This window comes from Dichomitus squalens (assembly GCF_000275845.1).
Source record: "Dichomitus squalens LYAD-421 SS1 unplaced genomic scaffold DICSQscaffold_2, whole genome shotgun sequence".
Lineage (NCBI taxonomy): Eukaryota > Fungi > Basidiomycota > Agaricomycetes > Polyporales > Polyporaceae > Dichomitus > Dichomitus squalens.
Genome location: NW_006766884.1, coordinates 369,789 through 394,915, shown reverse-complemented (window position 1 = coordinate 394,915; position 25,127 = coordinate 369,789). Strand labels below are relative to the sequence as shown.

The window sequence follows — 25,127 nt, the reverse complement described above, 5'->3', positions numbered from 1 at the left end:
CAGGTAACGATAGCTTCTTTGCCTTCGCTAGAGATACAGAGATGTATACGTATACATTGTGCTCCTCATCACACTTGTCTTCGCGGGAGCGCAGTCCACCCTTTCCTTAGACCCAATGATTCGATCACGCTCGCTGGCATACAATAGACCGGGTCGAGGTCATCTAGTCCGGGGTAACCAAGAATAGACAGCCCTAAATAACCTCTTAATACGAGCATGGTCCTGGTAGCCGCGTAGGTAACGTACCTGCTACACCGAATATTGTGTGGAAAACATCAGGCTGATCTCCGGGCCGGTCCGCAATGCCTCCTTGTTCAGGATCCTAGAAAGGAGTGAATATCGTGGCGTAACTGAAGATTTGGGCGTGGCATGCTCACCTGAGCAGATAATATGAACGCCGTCAACTTCTCGGCGTTTATCCACGGAACCTTGTTTAGAATAGACATCGCTGATAGCACCCAGAAACTGTAGCAGACCTAGGAGAAGGCTTGTCAGTGATAGTCCCCGGATTACAACGACGCAATTCAGCTCACGTCTTCCAATTTCTCCGGCCGTCCATTCAGTCCACCGTTGGGGAGTTGACGTTCTGCGAGCCACCACCCCAGCATATCCTGGTCCACCTCTTCAAGCCTGTCGAGAATGGCGAGAGCGGCAACGCAGACGAACACTGCATCCGCACGTATGAGCTGAAGCGCGACGACGAACACGTAACGGCATTGGGTGATATTACCTTGCGAAGCATGGCTCTCCGCGCCTTCTCGGGCGCCGAACCCGCCGTCGAAATTCCTGCACCTTCGGATATAGCCCACGGTCTTCTCAACATCAAGCTCGTGCAGATGGCCGAGCAGCGAGAGCGCGTTCACCGCGATGTACAGGAAACGCGTGTCGATCTCCCCCCACTGGTCGCCCGCGAACACGCCCGAGTCCTGCTGAAGCGAGAGGATGACTGCAGTCCCCAGTGTCGGTGAACGGCCACATCAGACCCTGAGACGATGCAGCAAGAAGATACGCACACTTCACAACACGCGGAACATCCACACGATCGAGGGCATTCTGCATCACCAGAATTTGGATTGCGCTTAGGGTGGAATGGATGTGCGCATCATGGTCGGGATGCGCTCCGAAGCCGCCTGGGTGCGTAACAGTCGTAGTCAGCGTCGTTCTCCGTGCCTACGCCTGGACTCTCGACATCCGAGGGAACGAGCCCAACCTGCTTCGTCGTCCCAACAGCTCATCACAAAATCGATCATCTCGTCTCGGTCTAGGGCATCCTTATGCTTCATGATCAAGAGGGCAGTCAGCCCCCAATAAACAGCGTTCATCCGCAGGTGCGCGGTGAGGTGATACACCAAGTCATCCTTGTTCTGCGGGAAACAAGATAGTCAGTCTTGCGACTGGGTCTAGGAATATCCGGAATGCATTACCTCGCCAAGAGACTGAATGTACTTGACATGTAAGGGAATATACAAAGCGGGTCCCATAGTAGCTAGAGCAACGTGTGGTAAGTCACGACACGATGTCTTGATTCCCGGGCGCGGTATGTGGATGCCAGCCGAAGGCGTGGATATCGCGCTAGATAATCAGTGCGACTAAGGCTAGCCGCGAAAACGCTCTGCAAGACCCTCTCGTATGGGTGAAACCAGCTGACAGCAAGACACTCAGATTACTGGCTGGGTGAGTACATAGACAAGTCGGGCAAGAGAACAGGTGAGTAGCAGTTGCAGATCCCGTGGCGATGTGCTGCGTCAGGGGTACCCCAGCGAGTCGGATGTCAAGATCAGGCACAGCGGCCATCAACACCTCCGGACCACGGGGATGTTAGTCCCCGAGTGTGGGGGTGGCGCCTCCGTACTAGCGAGCCAGCTAGAATGTGCACCATCACCATATATTCTCGGAGGCTTGCGCCGTTGTCCTCCTAAGCTTTTTCGAGTTCGAACATACACGGAGATTCGGGCCCAGGCTCACATAACCGACTGCTAGTCAAGCGCGAAGTTCACGGAGATACACCACGGGCTGTCGGTACTTATAAGAACAGAAGTGAACTCCATCACTGCCCAGGCGATCCCTGCTTCGACCCATCCGTGAGGACCCCCCTTCTCAAGTCTCCTACAACTCTACAGTGATCCTGCCTCTGCATACAGCCTCCGAACATGTCGAAAGTCATCGTTGAGGTCTCCCAAGGCATTGCCACGATTACATTTGACAGACCGAAGTCACTCAATGCGATCGAAAGAGAAGGTTCGTACTCAGCTTGTAGTAATCCGAAGCCGATCTGACTTTTATATCGGATAGATTACCATGCATTCGCAGAAGCACTCCGGGCGATTGACAAACGCACAGATGTAATTGCAACTATTTGGCAAGGTAGGTTGCAGCACCAGTCCATAGACCCACGCTCATGGTGTCCACGCGGACAGCGAACGGAACTTGGTTCTCAGCGTGAGCATTGCTGACGTCGTTGGATGTAACCAATGCGTGCCATCCTCACGTGCTCGTGCTATGCAGAGGAACTAGCGTGAAGAGGACCGTGGACCCATCGAAGATCCATACTGCTCGTGACTTCTTCACGGACAGTATCGCGGTGGTGAACACCGACGTCAGCCGTGCAGTATGTCCAGGACTTCTTGGGGGGCCTATGACTACGCTAACATCCTATAGCTTTACACCCATAGTAAGATTTTAGTTGCGGCTCTGAATGGGCCTGTCATGGGTTGGTACCGCTTGTCTCGAATAGCCATAGCAGCTGAATTAGCTGACATCAATCACGCAGGCATCGCAGCAGGTCTGTGATATTACGTAGTATCTGATATGAGGTTCAAACTCACAGGCGCGGCGGGCTAATCAGCTTTCCTCGGACACTTCGACTTTATCTACGCGTTGCCCGGCGCATGGCTGTCGGTACCCTTCACATTCCTAGGCAAGTCTCCTTTCCGAATGTCGCCGACCGAGCAACCACGTCATCAATCGATTCGGTTATAGGTATTGTCGCGGAAGCAGGTTCTAGCGTAACGTTCCGTAACCGCAGTATGTGTTCATACCGTTGCTTGGCGGCCGTGTCACTTATCGATGTTGCATAGTGGGTGCTGCTAAAGCGAACGAGGTATTGATATTTGGCAAGAAGAAGGAGGCGCAAGAGCTGCTTGAGTGCGGCTTCATCAAGTAAGGACCCGGGCTTATCTGCCAACAAAGTACTGACGCCGCGCCAATCTCTGGCAGCAAAATTTTCCCCGAACAACCTGTACCTGCTTTCCAAGCCGCAGTGCGCAAGCATGTCCTGTCCGAACTGGATGGCTTGGATCCCTCGGCTGTTCTTGGCGTCAAGAGCGTCATCAAGGCTGGCTTCAACGACCAACACAGTCTTGACACGGTCAACCTTCGGGAGAGCTACGCCCAGGCTGATCGGTTCGAGACAGGCATACCCTTGGAGCGGTTTGCAAAGATCGCGAGGAAGGAGATCAAGCACAAGCTGTGATAACATCCAGGCTCATAGTATTCGCTGGTGTAAGATTGTCAATGTCTCGCTGCACATATACACATGTACCTGTCCTCCATTCATTATTTGTTTGTTGAGCTCCCTCCTGTGTCCTCGCAATGGAATAGTGTTCTGTTTGTTCCTCGAGGCCTCTATCGTCGTTGGGTTCAGTCCCAGATCGGCCTCTACCAGGGTCACTATCGGATGTCCAAGTAGGCGCCTGCATCGCACGGTGTGCAGTCCTCGCGAGCAACATGGCTTCGACAACCCTGCACACCAGCCGCAGCTTCTGCCATCGGAATTGGTCACGAACCGTCATTATACTGCCGTCAAGGACGGCGTGACCTGCAGACTGGAGGGAGATTGTAGGGAAGCGTCGATCGATGAAGGTGGGGAACACATATGTAAGCGCGGTGATAAGTATAATCTACTGGCACCGGGTCTGGGTTTGGAGCCTATCGGGGGGTTCCTTGGCAGGGGAATGCGGGGCAGTGGTGGCGAAGCTTGGCGAGATACTTGCGTGTTTGATGGACGGGACAGTTGTCCCACTGTTCACGCGCGCTGCGACGTCTATAAGTATTTTGTCATGCTCAGTGTACTGCCGCCGTCCTCTTCCCTTCCGAAGCCGCTTCTGCGCTAAGAAGTTCTCGTCTCCCTTGCGCCGGCGACCGCGCCGTCTCCGCTCCCGCCAGAACTCCGTTCGCCCTCTTTCTGCCCCCTACGCGAAGTGTAGTAGGTAACGGCGCGCACGAAAAGGATGGCCGACTTTGAGAAGCAGAACTCGAGTCGCTATGGCTCCTCGGACGACGTGGCCAATGATGGCTACTACACCAACGAGGTGCTCGTTGACCCCGACGAGAAGAAGAGTCTGCACAGAGACCTGTCTGCGCGGCAAATCTCCATGATCGCGGTACGTCCCCATTCCCTCCAGGAACAGCATCACGCATACCGAAGGAGGGCAGTATAGCTTGGAGGTGCTATCGGAACGGGTCTAATTATCGGATCGGGAACTGCACTCGTGCGCGGAGGGCCACTCGGTATCTTCCTGGGATATAGTTTCGTCGGACTTGTTTGCTACCTTGTCATGGTGGCGCTCGGAGAGATGGCCGCGTACCTGCCCCACAAGAAGGGCTTTCCCGGGTACGCGACTCGGTTCGTCGACCCCGCGTTCGGCTTTGCGCTTGGCTGGAACTACGTCTTGAAGTGGGTTGCCTGCGACGTTCTATGCGAGGCGTTGGTCTGATCGAGGGAACTGAAGGTACCTCATTGTCACCCCGAACAACATCAATGCCGCGGGAGTTGTCATCCAGTACTGGACGCAAAAGGTGCACATCGCGATCTGGATGGGTGAGTTATCGTGCGTTGATTATACTCCTTCTTGATCACTTACACGCATATCTGCCGTGCTATTCTTGTTACTTAGTCATCTTCATCGTGTTCAGTGAGTCTCGAGTCCAATTGCCATTCTTGACATGAACTCAAAGCAAACCTGCCCAATCAGTCTTCGCGATCAACCTGCTTGGTGTGCGCGTGTTCGGCGAACTGGAATTCTGGTTCAGCAGCATCAAAGTGGTCACGCTCGTTGGACTCTTGCTCATGGGCATCATCATCGACCTCGGCGGCAACCCGAGGCACGACCGCTTAGGTTTCCGCTATTGGGACGATCCATATGGGCCCATGGGTGGTTACCTCAAGTCCCAGGTGCATAACGAACATCTCGCGATTTTCTTGGGGTTCTGGAGTACCTTGACAAACGCGTTGTTCGCGTACATCGGTACGGAGCTGATCGGTGTAACCGTCGGCGAGGCGCAAGCCCCACGCAAGAACATTCCGATAGCTATTCGCAGGACATTCTTCCGAATCTTGGTCTTCTACGTTGGCGGTGTCTTCGTCATTGGCTTGATTGTCCCGAGTACAAACAACGTGAGCTGTGGCATACTCACCATGTACCTCAGACGGTCTTATATCTCGTTTGCCAGGCAATTTTCGTTGCGAACAAGTCGAAGGCTGGTGCTGCGGCTTCGCCGTTCGTTGTCGGTGTGTAATGTCTATTTTCCTGGTGGATAGCAAGCAATTGATATGCTTCGTCTGAACTAGCTACGACCCTGGCGGGGATCAAGGTCCTCAACCATATCATCAACGCCGCCATCCTCATTTTCGTGCTCAGTGCAGCAAACTCTGATCTGTACATCGGTACTCGTACCTTGTACGGTCTCGCAGTTCAAGGCCAAGCCCCGAAGATTTTCGCGCGCGTCAACCGCATGGGTGTGCCGTACCCAGCGTTGATCCTCTGCACTCTCTTTTGCGGGCTTGTCTTCTTGAACGTCTCATCTAGCAGTGCAAAAGGTGGGTGGCTTCCCGAACCTCCCACAAGTCCTGTGCTGACGAGATCACGGCAGTATTCGGCTGGTTCGTCAACTTGGTGTCCACGTTCGGCGCGATCACCTGGATGTGTATCTGCTACACGCACATCCGCTTCATGAAAGCCTTGAAAGCGCAGGGCATGTCCCGGGACGATCTGCCATACAAGGCGCCGTTCCAGCCTTGGGGTTCTTGGTTCGCCCTAGTCGCTACCGCTATCATCACGCTCTTCAAGGGTACGTTATTGTCGCCTTGCGACCTGCTCTCCTTTAGCTCACCTTGCCGTGTTTTAGGCTTCGATACCTTCATGCCATTCAAATCAGATACCTTCGTCACGTCGTATATCGGCCTCCCGGCGTTCGTCTTATTCTATGGGGTCTATAAACTCTACTACCGCAGCGTCCAAATTCCATCCGACAAGGTCGACCTCATCACTGGGAAGCGGGAGATCGACGAGGAGGAAGAACGATTCAACAAGCAGCAGGAGCTCAGAGGGCCCCGATCGCGGTGGCGACAAATTTGGGATTCGCTGTAGAGTCTCGTCATGGGCAGTTGGATGACCTGATGATATATAACCATGTATGCTTAGATATAGCCATGACACAGTACGTTGGAACTCCATGCTATTCGTAACGTTCACTCCTTCGCGGGGCAGCTTGCGAACGGATAGGACGTATGGAGGATCGCGCTCACCAACAGAGGAGACGCGCTCGTAAGGCTGCTTACTCGCGCGTGCGTCGGGTCACTGTCGCTCAGCTGTCACAGCGTCCCGCTGAGGTGGCGTGCGCCGTTCTGTCCCAAGATGGCAGTCAGATTACAGAGGCGGCCACTGCAGGAGTGTGCGGATATCATGCTCGATGAGGACAAGTAGTGGCAGGCGGTCAGTGGGAGCGATTCCAGTATGTTCGGAGCCTGCGCCGGTATAAGAGCTCGAGGCCTGCTGTCAACCGCCCCTCCAACTTCGTTCCATCTGCCCGTGAATTCTCTGTATTTACGCGCAACAACTCGTCTACTCAGTCAAAACGCAGATATGTCGGCGTCGAGGTCCGTTGTGAAGAAGGTGCTTTCGGTGGAGACCGAAGAGGTACGTTATCAGATTTGTCACATCCGGACAGGTCCTGACAGTAGGTGCTTGCAGGGTGCTGGAGCTATAGTACGACGGTCAATTGGCACGCCCCAGCTGAGGAACCTCACGCCTTTCCTCATGCTCGACCACTTCCACATATCGAAAGGAGCGGTGAGTGTATGCTGTGAGTTACGAACGGCAACGACAGGCTGATGCTGTATGATGATCTGCAGGGCTTCCCGGATCACCCTCACCGAGGCCAGGCCACCGTAACATATATGCTTGAGGGGTAGGCTCCAATGATGAAAAATCCAGGTCGAAGAGGTCTGACTCTTTTTTGAACGCAGGTCAAGTCGCCATGAGGACTCAGCTGGTCACAAAGGCGAAATCAGGCCGGGGGGTGTGCAGTGGATGTGTGCAGTAGGTTCTCCGCTATGCCCAATATGATCCTTATTTTCCTGACGCTGTGTTGCACAGGGCAAAGGAAGTGAGTAGGCAACGGCTCATGCACTCTTGATGTAGGCTTAACGTTGGAACCTTGAAGTCATACACGCAGAGATGCCAGTCTCTGGTGACGGTGTTCCAGAGCCTCGTGGGCTGCAATTATGGGTAGACCTTCCCAAAGAGTACAAGATGGTTGACCCGACCTACCAGGAACTCGATCCTGAACAGTATGTATTACGTCCGTTAGCGGAATCCGTGTGGACTCATCACCCGTGCAGAGTGCGCGAGGCGTTCCCCCAGGGCGAAGATGGGCCTGTAAAAGTTCGAGTCATCAGCGGGAAGAGCCATGGCGTGGAGTCCCCTGTCCGGCCACTCGGAGGTTGCTGGTACTTCCATGTTATCTTCAAGAAACAAGCGACTATCTTCCAGGAGATCCGTATGTGCAGTGTCCAGAATCTGTTTGCATCAAGACTGATTCCTGAATATTTATAGCCGCTGGATGGACGTCATTTATCTACAGTATGTTGGGACGTCCCTTTGAGCTACGCTCTATTCTGACGCATACTTCCAGTTATCAAAGGTGGCCTCAAGGTCGGATCCGACTCCACGGTCCATCCGTCGTTTTATACCTTGGTTCTGTCTGCAAACTCAGGGGAGAATGGCGCAGAATTGACCGCGACCGAGGATGGCACCGAGTTTGTGCTGGTCGCCGGAGAGCCCCTTGACCAGCCCGTCGTTCAGTACGGCCCCTTCGTGATGACTTCGCGGGAAGACATACAGAAAACCCTCATCGACTACCAGTTCGGTCGGAATGGGTTCGAGAAGGCGCACAACTGGAAGAGCATCATCGGAGGTCGGTAGATCGTACGGCATGCATAGGACTACACAGTATATGTATCTATATAGGGTAATGCCAGCTGAATAGTGTACTTTTTTCTGAACGTCCACCGTCGGCGACTAAGTGGTCCGAAGTTTCTTCTCCTTACGCCGAGTGCCATTCCCTTCGTCCTCGGAGTCGCTCTCCGCTGCCTGCATCCCATCCCAGACCTCATATTCGGCCTCGTTCTCTTCCCGCTCTGCTTCCAAGCCTTCCGCACCGACTGCGCCGTCCCAGACAACGACGGTGGGCACGACTTTCATGTACGTCTTCTCTAGCACGTCTCCCTTCTGCTCTTGCTGTTGCCCTGCTTCGGCAGGCGGGCCGAATGTCGAATGGAGCCTTATGTAGCGGTCCTGCGAGGCTGACGCCATAAGAGAGCTCGCTGGTGCAACGGACGTAACGGCGCCCGATATGCCTGCGCAGAACTCAAGTTAGCGTATTGTGGTGAAGGCGCATGGGGCATGTCCACCTTTGTAGGTATAAATCACCCGTCCGTTCCTGAGGTCCATCGCCGATAACGTACTGCCGCGATCTGCCACAAACACTTCGCTGAGATAACCGTGAGTGTCTGGTGGCCAATGGATACTTGGGGACCTATCACGTACTATTCGTAGATGCCTTTCTCGACAGTGCCAATGCCGCCGACATTGCCGATTCCCTTCCAGTCGGACACTGGCCTACGTGCAGCGCGCGTATCATACCGCCTCACGCTCCCGTTCGCCGTTCCAACCAGTAGGTGTTGGTGAGCATGGCTAGAAGAGGCTTGCAGATATGTGAGAGCGGTGTTGTATACGGGGTGGCGGAGACTGAGGTGATCGTTGGGGACCTGTATGTTCTGGCTTGAATCAGGGGAGGTAGAACATGTGCTTGAGGACTCACATTCTTGGCACGCCATAGCTCGCCCGGCAGCAGCTGGTCTCCACGCCTCCTTTTCTTGGAATCTGTCGAGAGGGGTTGAGCAGCAGCCGTATTCTCTGAGAACGCATTTTCCGTGTCCCAAAGCGACAATTCCACCTCTTCTCCACCGTACGCAAAAGTACGTGAGTCCAGAGAAAGACGCCATTCGCATAAGCGCATTGGCAAACTCGTCACGGAAGAGGAAGGCTCAGAACCGTCTTGCCCGAATTTTGTCACGCGCAGAGCACCATTGGATGTGCACGAGTACACTGCACTATTTGAAACTCAGCATGAGAGTGAATTGGCTAGTTCATGAGACATACCTCTCCGATGCAGCTAGTCCGATGAATCTCTGACCCTCCTTCAGCTTCTTCTCCGTCCATTCGTGCATTACCGAAAGCTGGGAGTTCCCCTGGATGTTATAGGCTACAGCAGAACCATCTGCATGCACTGCCGCCAGCTATTCTTGAGCAAGGCAAAAATGAGTACATAGATAGGTTACAAGCAATGCAGAGTAGGTACCAGAGCATTCGAGTCCGAAGCACGGTGCAAAGCAAGCTTTTGAACAGTTTTAGACCGACCAGAGGAGCCGCCGGGCACTAGCACCGTAGTGATAGGTTTCCATTCTTTCGGGTTGGCTCCGGAAGCATATGAGACGGACTTGAGAGTACCAAGCTCATCGCCGGCATAGTAGCATGGCATAGTGGTGGAACTTAGTCTTTGAACAGTGTGCAAGAGAAGAGCAGGGGTGGGTGTTCCATGGTTACTTGGCGCCCATAATCGACCGCCCCGGCCTTGCCGCTCCTTCCTGCGCCGACCCTCGCCGATTGCGGCTCGTGCCACAACGACGAGTCGACGACCGACTCGGCTGGGTCTTCGTGCTAACACTATCTCACACGACTATGGACGGCCCTTTGAAGGAGCTCTCGAGATTAGAGAAACTTGCCTCAGGTGCCCCCGCAGGCAAGGCGAAGGCCCCTTCCATCGACCAGTCACTCGACGCCCTCTTAGAGTCCCTCCGCAACGCGAAGGAGCGGTTCCAGAACGGTACGGGGTCGCAAGTTACGCTACTCTCTCTTGCGAAGACTGTAGAGGATAAGAAGAAGGAAATTGACGAAAGGCAGAAGGAAGTGTACAATGCGCTTGCGAAGGTCGGGAAAGCATTGGATAAGGTGTGTGAGGTTTCGTGTGATGTTCACTATGCACAGGATCCACCGGACTTGCATAACTGAGGGGGAGTACTAATTGGATGGGTTGCTGCAGAAATTCACGAACCCACTACCATCGTACGAACCATTGTTTCAGTCGCCAGAAGCGAAGCTCGCCCTCGAGCGCACCATTGCGATGCATTTCCTACGGACAGGGGGGTTTGAGACAGCAGAGACGTTTCTCGGAGTAAGTCAGGTTGCTACTAATTCGATGACAGCATTCTGACATGTTCATGCGGATATAGGAATCGAATGTCACTATATCGCCTGAGCATCGAGTGCAATTCATGGACTTGCACCGAATTATGACTGCCTTGCGGCAGGGTGATATAGCTCCGGCTCTGGAGTGCGTTCCTGCTGAATTGCTTCCTCACTCCTTCTTAATGATCCGCCTGCAGGTGGGCTCACTGCCATAGAGAATTCCTTCAGAAGCGAAACTCCTCCTTGGAATTCCACCTACATCGGTTCCAATACCTCCGGCTGGTGCTCTCTCATCCTCCCGACATCAATGCTGCACTCGCGTACTCCCACGCCCACCTTGCCCCCTTCTTCAATCGCCACCGGGTAGAAGTGCAGAGGCTGTTGACCTGCGTGCTGTATCTGCCCTTGAGCAAGCTGCTGACGTCGCCATACGCGGACCTTGCGGACCCTTCGGTACATTCTGACCTGCAGAGCATGTTTGCCACCGAATACTGCGCCGACCTCGGTATGAGTAGGCAAGCGCCGCTCCGTGTCATCGCTGACATTGGTGGTGGCGGGGCATTGGCGCGCATCGAGAAGGGACGGAAGGTGATGCGAGAGCGCAAGAGCGAGTGGAGCCAGACAGACGAACTTCCTGTGAGTGTCTTTGCGCATGGGTACACGAAGTGCCTCGATGCTAATCTCACCACAGATTGAGATACCCTTGCCTCCGGAGAACAGGTATCACTCTATCTTTGCTTGCCCAGTGTCGAAGGAACAGTCGACGGAGGCCAATCCGCCGATGATGTTAGCCTGCGGGCATGTAATCACCAAAGACAGCTTGACGAAGCTAAGCAAGCCGGGAGGGTACGTCTTATGGCGCTTCCCACCTCATGTACAGCCACTCATGAACGCATATAGTCGGGTGAAGTGCCCGTATTGTCCAGCCGAGTCGACCATCCAGTCGGCTTTGCGCGTATATTTCTGAGTGGGAAGTTGGTTTAGCTGGCGCGGACATCCTGTACTGTACTATTATATCTACGTCCTGTAACATCACCTGTGCATCACTTGTATTATGACGCATTTTGGCTACAGTTGGATCTTCGTTGCGGACTCCGGCCTGAGTGTCGTAGTAGCCGCCAGGGTCCGACAGGGTCACGTGTCGGACGCGCGCGACGCGGGGCTGGTGCAGCCACAGCGTGCTGCTCTTGTTACTGTTCCCCGCTCCGCTCGGTCATGATCCTCGCGCGACGCTGAGCTGGCCATGTCTCACTTCCGCCCCTCACGCGCCTCGCCCCCTCCTCGACCTGCTGCTGGACCATCGTCACGCGTCTCTGATTTCACTGATGATTCCCACCCACTCATCGCGCCAGAACTCATCGGGCTCTCAGCGGAGGAGATCGACTTCATAGACGAAGTCATCGGTCGCGCACCCGCAACCGCTTCCACCTTTCTTACCGTCTTTAAGGCATATAACGATGTCCTGCAGGAGCGCGGCCTGGATCCTCAGAATGAAGTGGTCTATTATGGCAAGCTGTTGAAAATTGGCACGTTGAAGGGGAAGAACTGGGCGGACAAGTGGAACGTGGTAAAGGATCAACAGGGGTATGTCTCCAACGCCGGAAATACTGCAAGAGGAGGCAGGACGACGCGTGTTTCGCGAACGACGCCTACTCCCGCACGGCCTACTGCCAAACCTGCGAAGATGCCTTACGCTCTCCGCGAGCCTGATACCTTCACTTTACACTCCCATCAAGATGACACGGAGCAGGCTGCAAGTGACTTCTCCGCGAAACCTACACTCAGCAGACAGATACAGGGCACGAACGGTCACGATACACCACGACCTATTCGCCGGTTTGGCTCACCTGCTACGGTGGGCTCCTCCAACTCCCTAGGTCTTGACACTGGACCTCCATCGTCGGTAGCCAATCCCTCGGACGTCCTTCGCAGACTGGCGGCCCGCGCACGGACAGCAACCGTCGGGCGATGGGATGCAGAAACCACTGCAGAAACTACCACGCAAGCATCGAGTATCCCTCCCTCTTACGGTGCGGTCGTGCGCGATGAGCACCCTCCGATATCCTATAAGGATAAGGGAAAGGGAAGGGAGATGCCTATATCTGTGAGGAGAATTGGCCTGCCACGGGAGCCCTCCCCACCCATGCCCACACAGGCTCCTCCAAAACAGCCCGCTCCGCTGCCTCAGAGGGAACGAAGGAGTGGCGCAGTCGACCCGGACGACGCGTTCAGGAGGGTTCGAGAAGCACAAGACGAGGAAATTGCAGCGCAATTCTACAATGATCGGCTTGTTGAACGGTGTTACGAAGTCTGGAAGCAGGGATACGAATGGATTATCGTACGTCGCCCCGTACGGAATGACATATTCACTCATCACGCTCATGCATGCATATGCAGACGACGGGCGAACAGATCTCTGCGGCACGAGACTCCCTCGTCCTTCGCCGCTCCCTCCTGACTTGGAGGACTCGCACAGCCCACCGACGCGAACTCTGCGCCCACGTGGCCGCCCTGTCTGATCGCCGCTGCCTGGTGCGCTTCTATTACATGTGGAAGCAGAAGGGCAAGGATCGTAAGCACCACCGTAAGCAGCTGGAATGGCGCGAGGACATGCGCGTGCGCATGCGAACCGTGCGCGAGCGGGACGAGCTGCGCCTCAAGAAGGATACGTGGTCAAGGTGGCGCCAGCTCTATCTTTCTCGCATTGCGGAGCAGCAGTTCGCCCGCAAGGTCCTCGCGAGGTTCTTCGAGCGGTGGAAGGCGAAGCTGCGCAAACTGGACGAGCTGGACGCCGCGGCGGATCACTTTGAGCATGAGCAGGACGAAAAGTTGAGGAATCGTTCGTGGGATGTTTGGCGCCACAGAACGGATATGCGTGTTGCGGAGAAAACCGTCTCTGCGCGTGTCAATTTGCGCATCATGACCAATGCTATGGATGTTTGGAGGCGTAACCAGTGAGCATCCCTGTTGAGTTAGGCAGGATCACACTGACTATCCTGTGCAGCGAGCAATATCATGTCGCCGAGCGATTCAACGATATGCTAGTACTCAAGCACGCCCTTCGTCGATGGCAGGCTGCGCAAGCGCGAATACGAGTGAGTTGCGCCAAGTCTAATTGTCAGTCCAAGCGTCGTGCTCATGGGTACGCAGGCAATGGAGAATCGCGCCGCGAAACATGTCACAAGGCGGAATGCCGTCCTAATCCGAGCCATTATGCGTATCTGGAAGTCTCATGAGCGCGGGCAGCTTCTGACTCGCGTCAGAGCAATGCGTCTGTTGAGACAGGCGTGGGCTGTCTGGAAAAAGCACATGGACGCGCAGCGGGAACGAGAAGGTGAGCTAGCCCCGATCACCATCGCGCGTCGTAGGGCATCCGCCAATATAACCTGCAGAGCTGGCGCAACTGTTCAGGACGCGCTCCGTCTCTCTTCACGCTGGGATGGCGCTCCAGCGATGGCGCCGGGTGCACCAGTCGCACCAGAACGCGCTCTCATACGCCGTCCACTTCGATCGAATGCATCTGCAGTACAAGATGATGCTCGCCTGGCGCCTGAAGCTCCGAACACGTCTACGCATGGTGAAGCAAGCGAAGATCGCTCGGAAGTATTTACTCTTGCGGCGCTGCCTTCATATGTGGACAGCGAAGGTCGAGGAGAAGCGGCGCGAGAAAAAGCTCAAGGAGTTCGAGCTGCGGGCGACCAAGAAGACCTTCGAAGGTAAATCTTACGTTGTCAGTGTGACTATGTGCACCCTTTAAACTGTGACTGCAGCGTGGTATGCTCGCGCGAGGCAACAGCGACTTCTCAGACTCGCAGAACAAGAGATGAAAGCGCGAGTTGCACAGGTAAGTAACATGCTGAGGGCCCCTCAATGTCTGATGGCTCAAACTAATGCATACCTTAGGGAATCATGACGAACAGTTTGCGGCATTGGATATCTCGTGTCGCGGACCTCAAGTTCCGAGAGCTCGAGACGATCCAGCATCGTGACCAGGCCCTTGTCTGGTCCGTATTCTCTCCTTTTAATCTCAAACTCACAGTCTGATGACTTACCCGCAGGCGAGCATACGAGAAGTGGAAAGCTGTCTGCAGGCGCCACGTCCATGAGTTAAGTCTCATGGAGAGCTACCAGGATGTTAAGCGTGCAGGTGAATTTCGAAGGTATCACACCACTTCCGGTAACTTTGCTCACATTTGCAATAGATAACATGCGCAAGTTCTTTATTCGTTGGCTCACGGCGGCGAGGAAGGCTAGACATCGCCGGTTGCAACTTCAGGAGAGAGAAGAAGAGTTCAAGCTCATGACTGTCGCAAGTACGTTCGACAAGTGGCGCGAGCGCTACATGGACATCCGTCTACAACCTCTGGTACGTCTTGATGCTTCCATATGACAGGGTCGTTGAGGCTTGGAATGTATGCTCACTGAGTATGCTAGGCGGAATCGTTCATCAAGAAACAGCAGACTGACCTCGTCATTCGTGCGTTCACTGCATGGAAGAAGAAATCCCTGGTACGCGTAAACTTGGAGGAAGGACGTAAGACTTGCGCTGATATGAGATCACAGCTTCCGACGGCAGTGAAGGTCTACAACCACAATGTCAAGAGGAAGCATTGGGAGAGATGGCGAAAGCTCATGCCTCAAGCTTTGCAGGCCAAAACAGCGCGAGAGATGGATCGGCGCAAAACGCTTGGTAAGTTTGATGGTGTACTGAATCCTGGCATCAAAGACTCATCGTCTGCCTCAGGCAAAGCCTTCGCGCTATGGAAGAAGGCCCAACAGAAGAAAATTGAACACAAGGCCATCAAGTACGCCACGCACTTGGGCTCTCGTCCCCCTTGCGATACTAAAACTTCTTCTAGCTATGCCCGTTACCTCGAACTCCTGTCGTCTGCTCCAAGGCAGCCGGCGGTGGCCCAGCGCGGAACCGCTTTGGCACCCCGCGCACGAAACGTCTTCCCCGCAAGGCGCGCTATCCGACCCGCGACCCCCACAGAGGACGAAGCAGATGAGCCTCCTCGCCCCGTGTCGAGTGCGTCCAGGGCGCCATTCGCGCGACCTTCCGCCAACCTCCCGCGCGGGAGCGTCGCAGGCTTGCTTGCCCACAAACCCCACACCGCTTCTCCCGAACGCAAGCCTCGCTCTCCGGAGCGACCCAAGTTCAGCTCTCGACGGACGATCCCTCGGGACCCCAGCCCCTCCGAAACAGAGCCGGACGCCGCACCGCCAGCATATGGCGGTGGGATCTCGGCGTGGCGCAAGGACGTCCGCCCCTTGCCGCCGAAGAGCGCGCCGCCGAGCATCGCGGGCGACGTCGCGTCGAACCGCGGGCGGAGCAGCCTGTGGCAGGAGCTGAAGGAGGTGCGGCGCCGGTCGCGGGCACCCACGGAACACACGTATTCGCCAGAGCCTTTGTGAAGAAAATATTCCTGAGTTCTCGAGTCTCTGGCTGGACCGTTCGTCTTGTTTGTTATAAGTTATTGCTTTCAGTTGCGTTTGGTTGTCAGCTCGATATGCTGTCTGGTTTTGTTGTCTCGAGTACCGCGCACCCATCTACGGACGTCGTTTTGGCTATGTCTTGTATGCAAGCTATGCAATGTAGTCGTAATCGTATGTCTCATCCTCGACATCCGTGCGAGAGTCCGATAGCCCGGTCTAGCAACAACGAGGCTAGTACAACGCAAGAGAATCCGCAGCCCAAGCGAGCGAAGCCGACGAAGAAGCCGGCAATCGGGACCCGTGCGGCCAAAACCTCCGGGTACCCAAGCCATCCAAGCACCTATACACATACATGCATCGGGCCCATCGAGATCGGCCTTCACGAGTTCCGGTAGTACTGCCACCCGACCCAGTTCGCGATGACGAAGCCCGTCCCTGACGAGATGAGTATGATCACCAGGTACTTGTAGTGCGTGTCCCGCGCCATCACGTCCAGCAGCTTCATGGCCAGGATGGGAGATAAGAAGGGAATGGGAGGGGTCGGTTCGCGCGCGCCAGGAACCCAAGGGATAGGATTCCGACAACGACAACGAGACCGAGAACGACAACAATGTCAGCCGCTATTGCCCCCGAGGATAGAATAGGACAGAACGGCGCGTCCACCGCTAGCAAACACGCACACGCACCCAAACACCGGTCACAGGGACGAGCGCGCTGAAGAAGACGGCGTAGGAGCCGACGAGCAGGAACGCGACCGAGGCCGCGATGAGCGCGTAGCCCGCGGCGGGGCTGGGGGGCCCTGGACGGGCTTCCTTGGAACTAGAAGGACGAGGCGGTTAGCGCGGCTGGGACTCGTAGATTGGCGACAGCCGTAAGGTCGACGTGGCTCACCGGTTAGGAGGAAAGACTTTGTCGAACCAGCTGGGCTGGGACTTATGGGTGCGACGGTGGCGTATGGCCATCGACGCTCCGGCCAAGATGCATGGGGAACGTGTTGAGGCAGTGCAAGTCGAAGCATAGACATAGCGCTCATCGGACTGTGCGTGCAGTCTAGCCCTGATGTAGCAAGAAGCCCGTTCTGTCCCCGCACATCGACACAAATGTGAGGCCAAGTAGAATTCATTACATTGTGGTGTACACTTCCTATAAGCACTGCCGACACGTACGTACGACACAAAAGGTCTCCTGACTCGATATACCACAGAAGATGCACTACGAGAATCCGAGGAACAATACTACTTAAGTTACTTTGAGGGTACATGAGGGAAGGCGAGGTCTGGGAGTCAATACAGGATATCACGACGCTCGCAAACGCTATGCGATAATAGATAGGAAAAGATCGTAAGGTAACGTCCTTTTAAGCAGGGACGATGAACACAGGGACGAGGATGGTGGAGAGGGGATCTACTGATGCTGCAAGGTAACAATGAGCAACGACAGCAGTGGTGAGGAGATGGCTGAAGCCCCAGGACTAGTAGCAATCCAGAGTGGAGGCCTCAGCACCAGCGAAGAGAAGCAGTTTGACGCCATCCGATACATGTGTCTATGCGGTCTCGAATTCCATCTCGTCAGGCGTGGGTAGCGGCAGCGGAATAGCCGCGGGCGACAGCGCCGAGGTGGGAGAAGGAGACATGGCTGACGACGGGCGTAGATATGCAGCTACGCTACTCTCGTAAGATGAGTGGCGCTGGAAGGGGTTGCGCGTCTGCGTGCGAGAGACAGGTGATCCTGATGTACGAGATCGACGGTCGCTGCGGTGAGAAGATTGTATATGAAGACGCGCAGCCTCATAACGCGCACCTAGAGAGCTACCCAGAAGCTTGAAGGGGTAAGTGACACCCTCGTTTTCCTTGTCATCAGCATGGTCACCGATAGTCAATCCGAGCCCCTCAGAGGGAAGGGAAGGACTTAAGCTGCATGGCGTCTGACGGCGGTAGGTGAAGAAGTGCGTATTGTGATTAGTCGCGCGGAGGATGGGAGAAGTGGGCTGAAAGCGGATAGTGCCCGGGTGCTGCAAGATGGAAAGGAACTCTTCAAGAGCTTCCGCAGGAGTCGACCTATGTGTTGTGTTGACATACGTTCAGCAACATGAAGCCAAGGAGACGATGACAGGGGGCGGTAGTAGGCAAGATCTTATCGGTCAGCCGTGATATGAGATTCGGAGTACATACCGGGGCGACGGGCGTGGAGACAATCTTTCTTTCTCCGACAATTCAGTAGGTTGATCGGCGTGGTCCTCGACCAGTTTCAAGCGGTCGAAGGCTTCGGCGGCAGCAGATAGGATGGCGGCGCGGGATCGGGGGCGATGAGCGATAGGTGCGTTGAAGGGGAAAGGAGCGGCACCAGCCGCTAGGCGAACGGGGCGTGGGGCGACGAGGACCAGATTGTCGTTGGTATTAAAATTCATGGCGAGTGCGATATGTTTTCGTGGTCGTGAGGGCGGGGTCCGAGTGGTTCACAACCAAGGTCGCGTCGTTGAATGATCCGGCCTGGATCGCTGCACCGCTGGGCCCTCCCCCACATCTCGCGCCACTCGTCCTGTTTGTCTTTGCTTGGACGCTGGAGCGGAAGGCCCGGACCGCCGCCCAAAGGGCCTGGGCCGAGAAACTCCCGCACTCACGCCAAGCGCGCAGAAGCTGCTATTAATGTTGTACGCCCGCCCGTCTTCTTCGAACGGGCATCCGGTTCGCGACAGCTGGCAAGGCCTTTGCACCTGCTCAGCACCAAGGACGGCCTCATCCGTCGCACGACCACCCCCGTCGTTACCATCTGTATGCAGAGGAGCAGTGGATCGTGCGGGGTGGTAGGTATGATCGGGTTCCTGGACGTCTCGTTGAGGTCAGTGGTGTTCCGGGGAAGGCTTTCGCGAGCGCCGTGAACGGCAGCCGCATACAGCGACGTAAATGATTTGTCAAGTTTCCCTGCGAATCACGAACCCCAGAAGTCTCCATTTCTCTTATATGTACCGCTGCTGTCCCAGGCACCCAATGCTGCCCTCTCTCTCGTCGTTGCCCTCCCCGACCTGACCAGGTGCCAGTGCAATGGCTATCGACAGCCATTCCTCCAGCGGTCTCGGCCCTTCACAACTCCCACAAGAGGAGGCCCGCCGCCTTTTCGATGACTACGATGTCCTCAATGACGACAGCGCCCTCGAAAACCAAAAGTCGACCAGGCGGGACAAATCCACGCCGATCCCAAAGGCCCAGCTCGCGACGCTGTGCGCCGTCCGGCTCGTCGATCCCATCGCTTTCACACAGATCTTCCCTTACGTGAACGAGATGATGGCACATCTCCATCTAACCGAGGACCCGTCCAAGATTGGATTCTACAGCGGACTGGTGGTACGTTGACATGTCGCTTAACGCGATCACACCCCAACTGGGAAGGTGTCTAAGAACGACGCTGAATCGTCGGGGCTAATGCGTAGGAGAGCAGCTTTGCTGTCGCCCAAGTCCTGTCCATATACCAGTGGGCCAGGCTATCCGGTACGCATTTCCGCAACGTCCGACCACTCAATTGGACCTCATAGTCACATATTAGATATTATCGGCCGTAGGCCTATCGTCCTGCTTGGGATATCGGGAATTGGCATTGCGACGGTATGCATGGGACTGTCATCCACGTTGAGCGGAGTACTTTTTGCACGGTCATTGAGTGAGCAAGCTTGGGCAACTCTTACGGTCTCGTCCCCTGATAGGTCATAGGTGGACTGTTCTCCGGCAATATTGCGGTGATTCATTCTGTCCTCGGAGAGATCACCGATTCCACGAATCAAGCTATCGCCTTCTCACTATATGGCTTATGCTGGCCATTGGGTGCTGTTATCGGGTAAGCATGTATCTATCACGGACATTTCGAGCGTCAGCTCACCCTGTTCGGCACAAGTCCTCTTATGGGCGGCCTATTGTCCAACCCCGCAGATAAGTTCTCATGGTTCGACACACCACTCTTCCGACGGTACCCATACCTACTGCCCTGTGTTACGGCTGCTGTCATCGCATGGGCCGGATGTTTGTACGGCTACATTCACCTTGGGGAGGTACGCATACAATGATCGTAGTAGGCTGAAGATATAAGTGTTCATCATAGTATTCCTTCAACAGACGCTGCCTTCGAAGCGACGGCTACAGAAGGACAACATTCAGATGTCTGAGTGCCATGGCGGCGCGTTTGAGAAGCCCCCACAGCCTGCGACTATCCGGTATTTGTTAAGCATTCCCCTCGTCCGTGCGTTGTGTCTCAGCGGTGCCGGCTTGTCGTTCATGTGAGTTCAGTACGTCGCGTCGGAACTGCGTTGCTGTTGCTGATCGCCATGCCAGTGCTACGGGATTCGATGTCACATTCGGTGCGTCTATCGGTGTCGACGGATCGAACTGTTCTTAACCTTGTTTTGTATCCAGTTCTCTTCTGCTACACGTCCATCGCTCAAGGCGGCCTAGCATTCAACGTACGCCATCACCGTTCACTACCCCATGCGTCATATGCGCTGACCCTTCATCTCATACCAGGCCACGCAAATCGGGTACGCGCTCTCAATATCGGGCTGCGTCTCCATCTCCCTCCAGCTCTTCTGCATGCCCTACCTTCTGCGCCGCTTCGACCACGCCAGGATGTACAACTTCTGCATGGGCCTCTGGCCCTTCTGCTTCGTCCTCCTCCCGGGGCTGAACATCATCGCCCGCATGGGCACAGTCGACCCAGCGACGGGGATGCTCGACCCGACCACGATGGCGTTCGTGTGGATGGGCATATGCGTCATCCTAGCGATATCCCGGTCTGCCGCGCTGGCGTTCTCGTGAGTGGGCGAAGTACTATCGAACGGCGGATAGTACGCTCATCGTTCCACAGCGTAAGCATGCTTCTTGTCAAGGAGGCTGCACCGGACCCCACATCTCTGGGCGTAACGAACGGCATCACCCAATTCGCAATGGTGCGCATATGCCCATCAATCAATTCACTCCGTTAGGAACGAGCTGACAGTCCTCCGTTTCACCGTCTACTCACAGTGCCTTTCCCGCTCCTTCAGCCCCGCCTTCGCGAGCTCCCTGCTTGCATTCTCTATCGGCTATGAGTTTATCCTCCTGCGGTACCTCTGGGTGATGGTCATGGCCACCATCTGTTTCCTCGGAACCACCCTCTCGCGCCGCATCGCCGAAGGGAGACGGACTCCCGCCCCATTATGAGCTCGCAGCCATTGACCTCCGACGGCTTAACCAGCTCCACGCTCGCTGGTTGAACAAACTGTACAGCGGTGTTTAGATAGACTTGAATGGGTCACTGCCGTGTAGTGCTGCTGTTTGTTGTTCTATTACCACGTTCTCCATCTCTTCACCAACCATCCCTGTTTGCATCTGCCCTCCAGCCCTAGACATTGGTTTTGACACACTTTCCCGCTGTTGCATGTAGACTAGAGCCTGGGGCCGATTAAGCAAGTGTAGATTACAGCTCCGCCTTGATAACGAGAAGGGAAGTCTAGGATATTTTCCAAGAACGCGCTGGAGCGGCATCTATATCTATAGCTTGGTGGAGCCGCGGCTGGGTTCGCCGAGTGCATACAGCGCATCGAGCGGGCCCTTGAAGAACTCGTACGTCTCCTTCCTGCAGACACGACATAAGAAGAAGGGGAAAGATAGAGTTAGCTCTAGCGAACAAGGTTCGTACGTAAAACGGCAGCCGAACGCACCTCCGGATCTTCAGGGTCGGCGTCAAGCAGCCGTTCTCGGTAGTGAACGCCTGCAGAGTCAAATGGATCCGCTTGAGCTGCTCGAAACTGTATCACCGGCGCACCGGGCGGGGCGAAGGCGTGGTATGTCAGCAAAGAAACCTTATTACCAAGGGAAAAGGTGCAAGGAAGCCTGTGGGGTTGTACGTACCCCTTGAGCTGGTGCTTTTGCGCTTGCTTTTGGAGCTCGGCGAGGAACGCGGCGACGATCTGGGGGTCCTTCGTTGCCTCACTGAGCGTCCCAATGTCCTCTGGGGCAACAGGCTTGCCACGGACGCGAGAGATGAGCCCCGCGAACTGTACGGGGTCCGGGACGGCGACGCCGATGAGGTAAGACTGAAGGCCGTCGCCGTGAACGTAGAGCTGCGCGACGAAGGGGCTGCCGCCATAGATGCTCTCTATGTTCTCAAGTGCGACGTACTCTCCTTGGGCGAGCTTCATAATGTTCTGTATCACGCGGTGTTCTGATGAGGCAATGCTGTACGCGCGCGTAACAGACTGGTAGCTCACCTTGACGCGGTCGATGATCTTCAGGCGGAGGCTATCGTCAAGGGCACCAACATCACCGGTGTGCAGCCATCCCTCCTCGTCAATGGTCTCGGCGGTCTTCTTCGGGTCTATGGCAAGCCAGTCAGCGGGCGAAGTCCACATTCACGATGGGTATGTCTTACCTTTGTAGTAGTAAGAGAACCGCTGCTCTCCGCGCATGCAGATCTCACCGCGCGGGTACGGCTTGTCCTCCGCAGAATAGCCCATGGAGGGCACGTCGACGAGCTTGAGCTCGCAGTTTGGCAGCGGCGAGCCGACGGTCCCGCTAGACGTCGGGTCGTACGACCACGTCCGGACGAAGCTGCCGCAGTTCTCCGTCATTCCGTACCTAGCAGCCGATTGAACGGCGTCGAATCATGAGCGATCCTATTTGTTCTGGCTATGACTACGCACCCTGTGAAACAACAAGTTAGCACAATGTGGATCAAACGGCGACGATGCGCAAGACGTACCTTCGATGACCTCGCTGAGAATGCCAATCTTCATAAAGTCCATAACGTTGGCGCTGATGGGCGCGGAACCGGACGTGAATATGCGTAATCGGCCACCAAGGACACCAGCCAGCTGTAAAGATGATGAACAAAGTGGTATATTAGCTTGTAAGCCAGGTGAATCTCATACAAACTCTGACCTTGCGGAAGACGAGGCGATCATATAGCGCATGGTGGAATTGACCATGGTTGCGTAGGTTGTACAGCTTAGTCGCAACTGCCCTACGGAAAAGCGCGCCTTTGATGCCGGGCGCGGTCCCTGTGGCTACTGCGGACTGGTAAATCCTGTTGATCACACGCGGGACAGACGGGAACATATGTGGCTTCAGGATCGCAAGATCCTCAAGGAGCTGCAGGGGATCACCGGTAGTGTAACCAATCTGCGCGCCCATGCCGATCGCGACCAGCTCCATGACGCGCTGCAGCGATGGTATTCGGGTAAGGATCTGACTTGTATACGGATTCATCAAGACTGACCTGGTAGATGTGCGCAAGAGGCAAGAATGACATAAGCGTGGTCTCGTTGTCCAATTGGAACTGGTACATGTAGCCATGCGCGGCCTGCGCCAGCGAGCCATGGGTGAGGACGACACCCTTCGGCTGGCCAGTCGTCCCTGAGGTGTAGCAGATGGTCGCGATCTGTTCAGACGTGGCCGGGAGCACAGGGATTAGGTTGGCACGGCCGAGCTCCTCCACTGAATACAGGATCAATGCTTTGATAGAGTTTAAGAAAAGATAAGATGATACGTACATTCCGACTGCTCCTTGATTTGCACACCGACCGTCTCTCCCCAGGCGGATAGAACGCTCTTCGTCTGCGCGGTGAGGTCATCCATGGCGACAACCAGCTTGAGAGTCGGGCACTTCGGCGCCAGCTTCAGCAGAGCGGGTATATGCGCGGGCGTAGCAAAGATGACAGTCAACTCGGCATGGTTGATGCTGAAACTATGTCAATATGATGGGTAAGAGCAGGGCACAAGGTCTTGCTCACATAAACTCTGAACAGACACATGTCAAACATGAGCATCGGCGATATGCTGTTGAGCCGCGGACGACGCACCTACGGAATCCTTGCCTAGAGTATCGTACAAGCTCACGCCAACCTTGCCATAGGCTTGCAATGATAGGTCGACTACCTGCCAGTCTGTCGCGCGGAGAACATGAAGATCATCAGGGACGCGTACACCCGACATTCGCATGACACGCACTAGGACAGTTCTTGCTCCAGATGCCGACCGTAGGCAAGTCCCCGCCGCCCAGCGTGCCCTCCTGGAAGAGCTTGTGCAAGGCGCTGCCCAGAGCGCGACGGCGCGCATCCACCTCCGGCCACGTCTGCCAGACGTGGTAGTTGGCGTACTTGAGCGGTTCCGTCGAAATGACCGGCCGGTGGCCGAGGAACGGCCCGCCCTTCGAGCGACGGTAGCCCTCGTCGAAGATCTCGAGAAGGTTCGTGAACACGTTCGGCGTCTTGAGGGTCACGAACGGGTGCAACGCTGAAGTCAATGGAAAATAAGAGGGGCAAACATAGTTCGGAGGCAGAGGTGAGCGTGACGCAAGGGGAGGGACGAATCAGCGTTAAGGTCTCAGTCAGAGCTCACGTTTGTGGGCGGCATCGAGGGTAACTCGGAGAAAGAGTACGTACATGACCGATAGTGCGCTATTGGATGCCAAGGATAGCGGTACCGGTTGCATCGTCAGCTCGCACGACGTGGACGACGGCAGAAGAAAGCATACCCGTCTGCCCAGGGCGCTTCGTGCCGGGTACCTCCACGCATTGCTTCTTGTAATTGGCGTCCGCAGGCAGCGGGACGGGAAGATATGCAAACTTCGATGCAGCAGCCATCTTGCGGTGCGGGGGTATGCAAAGGTGGACGTGGAGGTAAGGAAAAGAAAGATATGGGGTCAAGTCGTTGGGGTTTGGTGACGCCGCGTTGCACTCACCTCAGCGGAACGAGTCGAAAGAAGACCGGTCTCTAGGTATCGCAGTGCCGGAGGAGCTCAATAGTGGCTGAACGTTGTGCCCAAGCTACGTGTTGATGGGACCCCTTGCGGCAACGTCTCCTGTGGCCGGCTCCCAGCTCTGCGCGGCTGTTAGCATTGTCCGAGTGAGCGTGCGCATGTGAAAAGACGCCACTACGCACGCGACGGTCCGGTCAATAACCTAGAGAGTAATCCCTCGCCTTGCGTACGTAGAGCAGGCCAGCGGTCAAAAGAACAAGTATGCCAGCAACGCAACCCAGGCGACTTGAAAGAGCTTGTCGTGGTGCGCTTGCGTAGGCACGCGTAGGCACAGTTCCGGGGAAGCAAGTGGGAGCCGTCAAACATCATCAACATCATATCAACGTCAAACTCTCCGGCATTTGACGGTTCAACATCACCGTTCCCGAAGAGAGATATATA

The 25,127-nt window shown here is 55.4% G+C and overlaps 10 protein-coding genes across 10 annotated transcripts; 6 read left to right on the top strand and 4 right to left on the bottom strand.

Annotated features, from left to right (window-relative positions):
* Positions 1-8: 8 nt before the first annotated feature.
* DICSQDRAFT_77524 (rab geranylgeranyltransferase) lies at positions 9-1,696 on the bottom strand. Its single transcript, XM_007360963.1, has 8 exons — positions 1,425-1,696; positions 1,211-1,364; positions 1,014-1,130; positions 731-946; positions 534-667; positions 378-476; positions 247-322; positions 9-193 (listed from the first exon to the last, which is right to left on the bottom strand). The coding sequence occupies exons 1-8, from the start codon at positions 1,479-1,481 to the stop codon at positions 69-71; spliced, it is 978 nt and encodes a 325-aa protein (XP_007361025.1). The 5' UTR covers positions 1,482-1,696; the 3' UTR covers positions 9-68.
* A 454-nt stretch (positions 1,697-2,150) lies between these two features.
* DICSQDRAFT_49546 (ClpP/crotonase) lies at positions 2,151-3,472 on the top strand (the record flags this gene model as incomplete). The annotated part of the gene is made up of 9 exons (XM_007360962.1): positions 2,151-2,238; positions 2,293-2,364; positions 2,418-2,439; positions 2,506-2,608; positions 2,659-2,710; positions 2,846-2,956; positions 2,980-3,024; positions 3,078-3,159; positions 3,217-3,472. 9 exons carry the CDS (start codon positions 2,151-2,153, stop codon positions 3,470-3,472), a joined length of 831 nt encoding a protein of 276 aa, XP_007361024.1.
* A 757-nt stretch (positions 3,473-4,229) lies between these two features.
* Positions 4,230-6,368, top strand: DICSQDRAFT_49800 (dicarbixylic amino acid permease; the record flags this gene model as incomplete). The annotated part of the gene is made up of 8 exons (XM_007360961.1): positions 4,230-4,382; positions 4,440-4,675; positions 4,731-4,829; positions 4,957-5,395; positions 5,452-5,509; positions 5,570-5,818; positions 5,872-6,069; positions 6,127-6,368. 8 exons carry the CDS (start codon positions 4,230-4,232, stop codon positions 6,366-6,368), a joined length of 1,674 nt encoding a protein of 557 aa, XP_007361023.1.
* Positions 6,369-6,832: 464 nt separating this feature from the next.
* On the top strand, positions 6,833-9,806 carry DICSQDRAFT_77516 (uncharacterized protein). Its single transcript, XM_007360960.1, has 14 exons — positions 6,833-6,917; positions 6,972-7,070; positions 7,133-7,188; positions 7,247-7,319; positions 7,377-7,386; positions 7,444-7,570; positions 7,622-7,779; positions 7,836-7,862; positions 7,915-8,638; positions 8,693-8,772; positions 8,829-9,049; positions 9,103-9,394; positions 9,444-9,580; positions 9,643-9,806. The coding sequence occupies exons 1-9, from the start codon at positions 6,864-6,866 to the stop codon at positions 8,202-8,204; spliced, it is 894 nt and encodes a 297-aa protein (XP_007361022.1). The 5' UTR covers positions 6,833-6,863; the 3' UTR covers positions 8,205-8,638; positions 8,693-8,772; positions 8,829-9,049; positions 9,103-9,394; positions 9,444-9,580; positions 9,643-9,806.
* A 216-nt stretch (positions 9,807-10,022) lies between these two features.
* On the top strand, positions 10,023-11,496 carry DICSQDRAFT_50002 (uncharacterized protein; the record flags this gene model as incomplete). Its single annotated transcript, XM_007360959.1, has 6 exons — positions 10,023-10,292; positions 10,384-10,515; positions 10,574-10,674; positions 10,727-11,171; positions 11,221-11,375; positions 11,430-11,496. 6 exons carry the CDS (start codon positions 10,023-10,025, stop codon positions 11,494-11,496), a joined length of 1,170 nt encoding a protein of 389 aa, XP_007361021.1.
* A 276-nt stretch (positions 11,497-11,772) lies between these two features.
* DICSQDRAFT_165462 (uncharacterized protein) lies at positions 11,773-15,944 on the top strand (the record flags this gene model as incomplete). Its single annotated transcript, XM_007360958.1, has 13 exons — positions 11,773-12,867; positions 12,927-13,483; positions 13,534-13,624; positions 13,680-13,863; positions 13,922-14,245; positions 14,300-14,373; positions 14,433-14,533; positions 14,588-14,676; positions 14,732-14,895; positions 14,964-15,038; positions 15,093-15,219; positions 15,274-15,334; positions 15,389-15,944. 13 exons carry the CDS (start codon positions 11,773-11,775, stop codon positions 15,942-15,944), a joined length of 3,498 nt encoding a protein of 1,165 aa, XP_007361020.1.
* A 400-nt stretch (positions 15,945-16,344) lies between these two features.
* Positions 16,345-16,927, bottom strand: DICSQDRAFT_165461 (uncharacterized protein; the record flags this gene model as incomplete). The annotated part of the gene is made up of 3 exons (XM_007360957.1): positions 16,345-16,464; positions 16,652-16,784; positions 16,857-16,927. 3 exons carry the CDS (start codon positions 16,925-16,927, stop codon positions 16,345-16,347), a joined length of 324 nt encoding a protein of 107 aa, XP_007361019.1.
* Positions 16,928-17,072: 145 nt separating this feature from the next.
* On the bottom strand, positions 17,073-18,424 carry DICSQDRAFT_131973 (uncharacterized protein). The gene is made up of 3 exons (XM_007360956.1): positions 18,137-18,424; positions 17,766-18,022; positions 17,073-17,693 (listed from the first exon to the last, which is right to left on the bottom strand). The coding sequence occupies exons 1-3, from the start codon at positions 18,370-18,372 to the stop codon at positions 17,509-17,511; spliced, it is 678 nt and encodes a 225-aa protein (XP_007361018.1). The 5' UTR covers positions 18,373-18,424; the 3' UTR covers positions 17,073-17,508.
* A 229-nt stretch (positions 18,425-18,653) lies between these two features.
* On the top strand, positions 18,654-21,148 carry DICSQDRAFT_97197 (MFS general substrate transporter; the record flags this gene model as incomplete). The annotated part of the gene is made up of 11 exons (XM_007360955.1): positions 18,654-19,306; positions 19,393-19,450; positions 19,506-19,619; positions 19,670-19,793; positions 19,851-20,004; positions 20,069-20,229; positions 20,285-20,310; positions 20,366-20,412; positions 20,474-20,760; positions 20,814-20,895; positions 20,972-21,148. The coding sequence occupies exons 1-11, from the start codon at positions 19,007-19,009 to the stop codon at positions 21,146-21,148; spliced, it is 1,530 nt and encodes a 509-aa protein (XP_007361017.1). The 5' UTR covers positions 18,654-19,006.
* A 330-nt stretch (positions 21,149-21,478) lies between these two features.
* On the bottom strand, positions 21,479-24,570 carry DICSQDRAFT_50258 (acetyl-CoA synthetase-like protein; the record flags this gene model as incomplete). Its single annotated transcript, XM_007360954.1, has 13 exons — positions 21,479-21,563; positions 21,649-21,735; positions 21,839-22,134; positions 22,198-22,304; positions 22,359-22,564; positions 22,685-22,800; positions 22,868-23,146; positions 23,205-23,422; positions 23,479-23,666; positions 23,781-23,871; positions 23,936-24,220; positions 24,370-24,384; positions 24,462-24,570. The coding sequence occupies 13 exons, from the start codon at positions 24,568-24,570 to the stop codon at positions 21,479-21,481; spliced, it is 2,082 nt and encodes a 693-aa protein (XP_007361016.1).
* Positions 24,571-25,127: the final 557 nt, after the last annotated feature.

Bases quoted from the DNA above. Each gene is read 5' to 3' on its own strand.
- DICSQDRAFT_131973 (XM_007360956.1), bottom strand. From the start codon at position 18,372: ATGAATTTTAATACCAACGACAATCTGGTCCTCGTCGCCCCACGCCCC. The intron at 18,023-18,136 runs GTATGTACTCCG...CACAACACATAG, and splicing joins TCTCCACGCCCGTCGCCCCG to GTCGACTCCTGCGGAAGCTC. The intron at 17,694-17,765 runs GTGCGCGTTATG...CTCGTACATCAG, and splicing joins GCTTCTGGGTAGCTCTCTAG to GATCACCTGTCTCTCGCACG.
- DICSQDRAFT_77524 (XM_007360963.1), bottom strand. From the start codon at position 1,481: ATGGGACCCGCTTTGTATATTCCCTTACATGTCAAGTACATTCAGTCT. The intron at 1,131-1,210 runs GTTGGGCTCGTT...TTACGCACCCAG, and splicing joins CTGTTGGGACGACGAAGCAG to GCGGCTTCGGAGCGCATCCC. The intron at 947-1,013 runs GTGCGTATCTTC...TGGGGACTGCAG, and splicing joins TGTTCCGCGTGTTGTGAAGT to TCATCCTCTCGCTTCAGCAG.
- DICSQDRAFT_77516 (XM_007360960.1), top strand. From the start codon at position 6,864: ATGTCGGCGTCGAGGTCCGTTGTGAAGAAGGTGCTTTCGGTGGAGACC. The intron at 7,071-7,132 runs GTGAGTGTATGC...GATGATCTGCAG, and splicing joins TCCACATATCGAAAGGAGCG to GGCTTCCCGGATCACCCTCA. The intron at 7,780-7,835 runs GTATGTGCAGTG...GAATATTTATAG, and splicing joins GACTATCTTCCAGGAGATCC to CCGCTGGATGGACGTCATTT.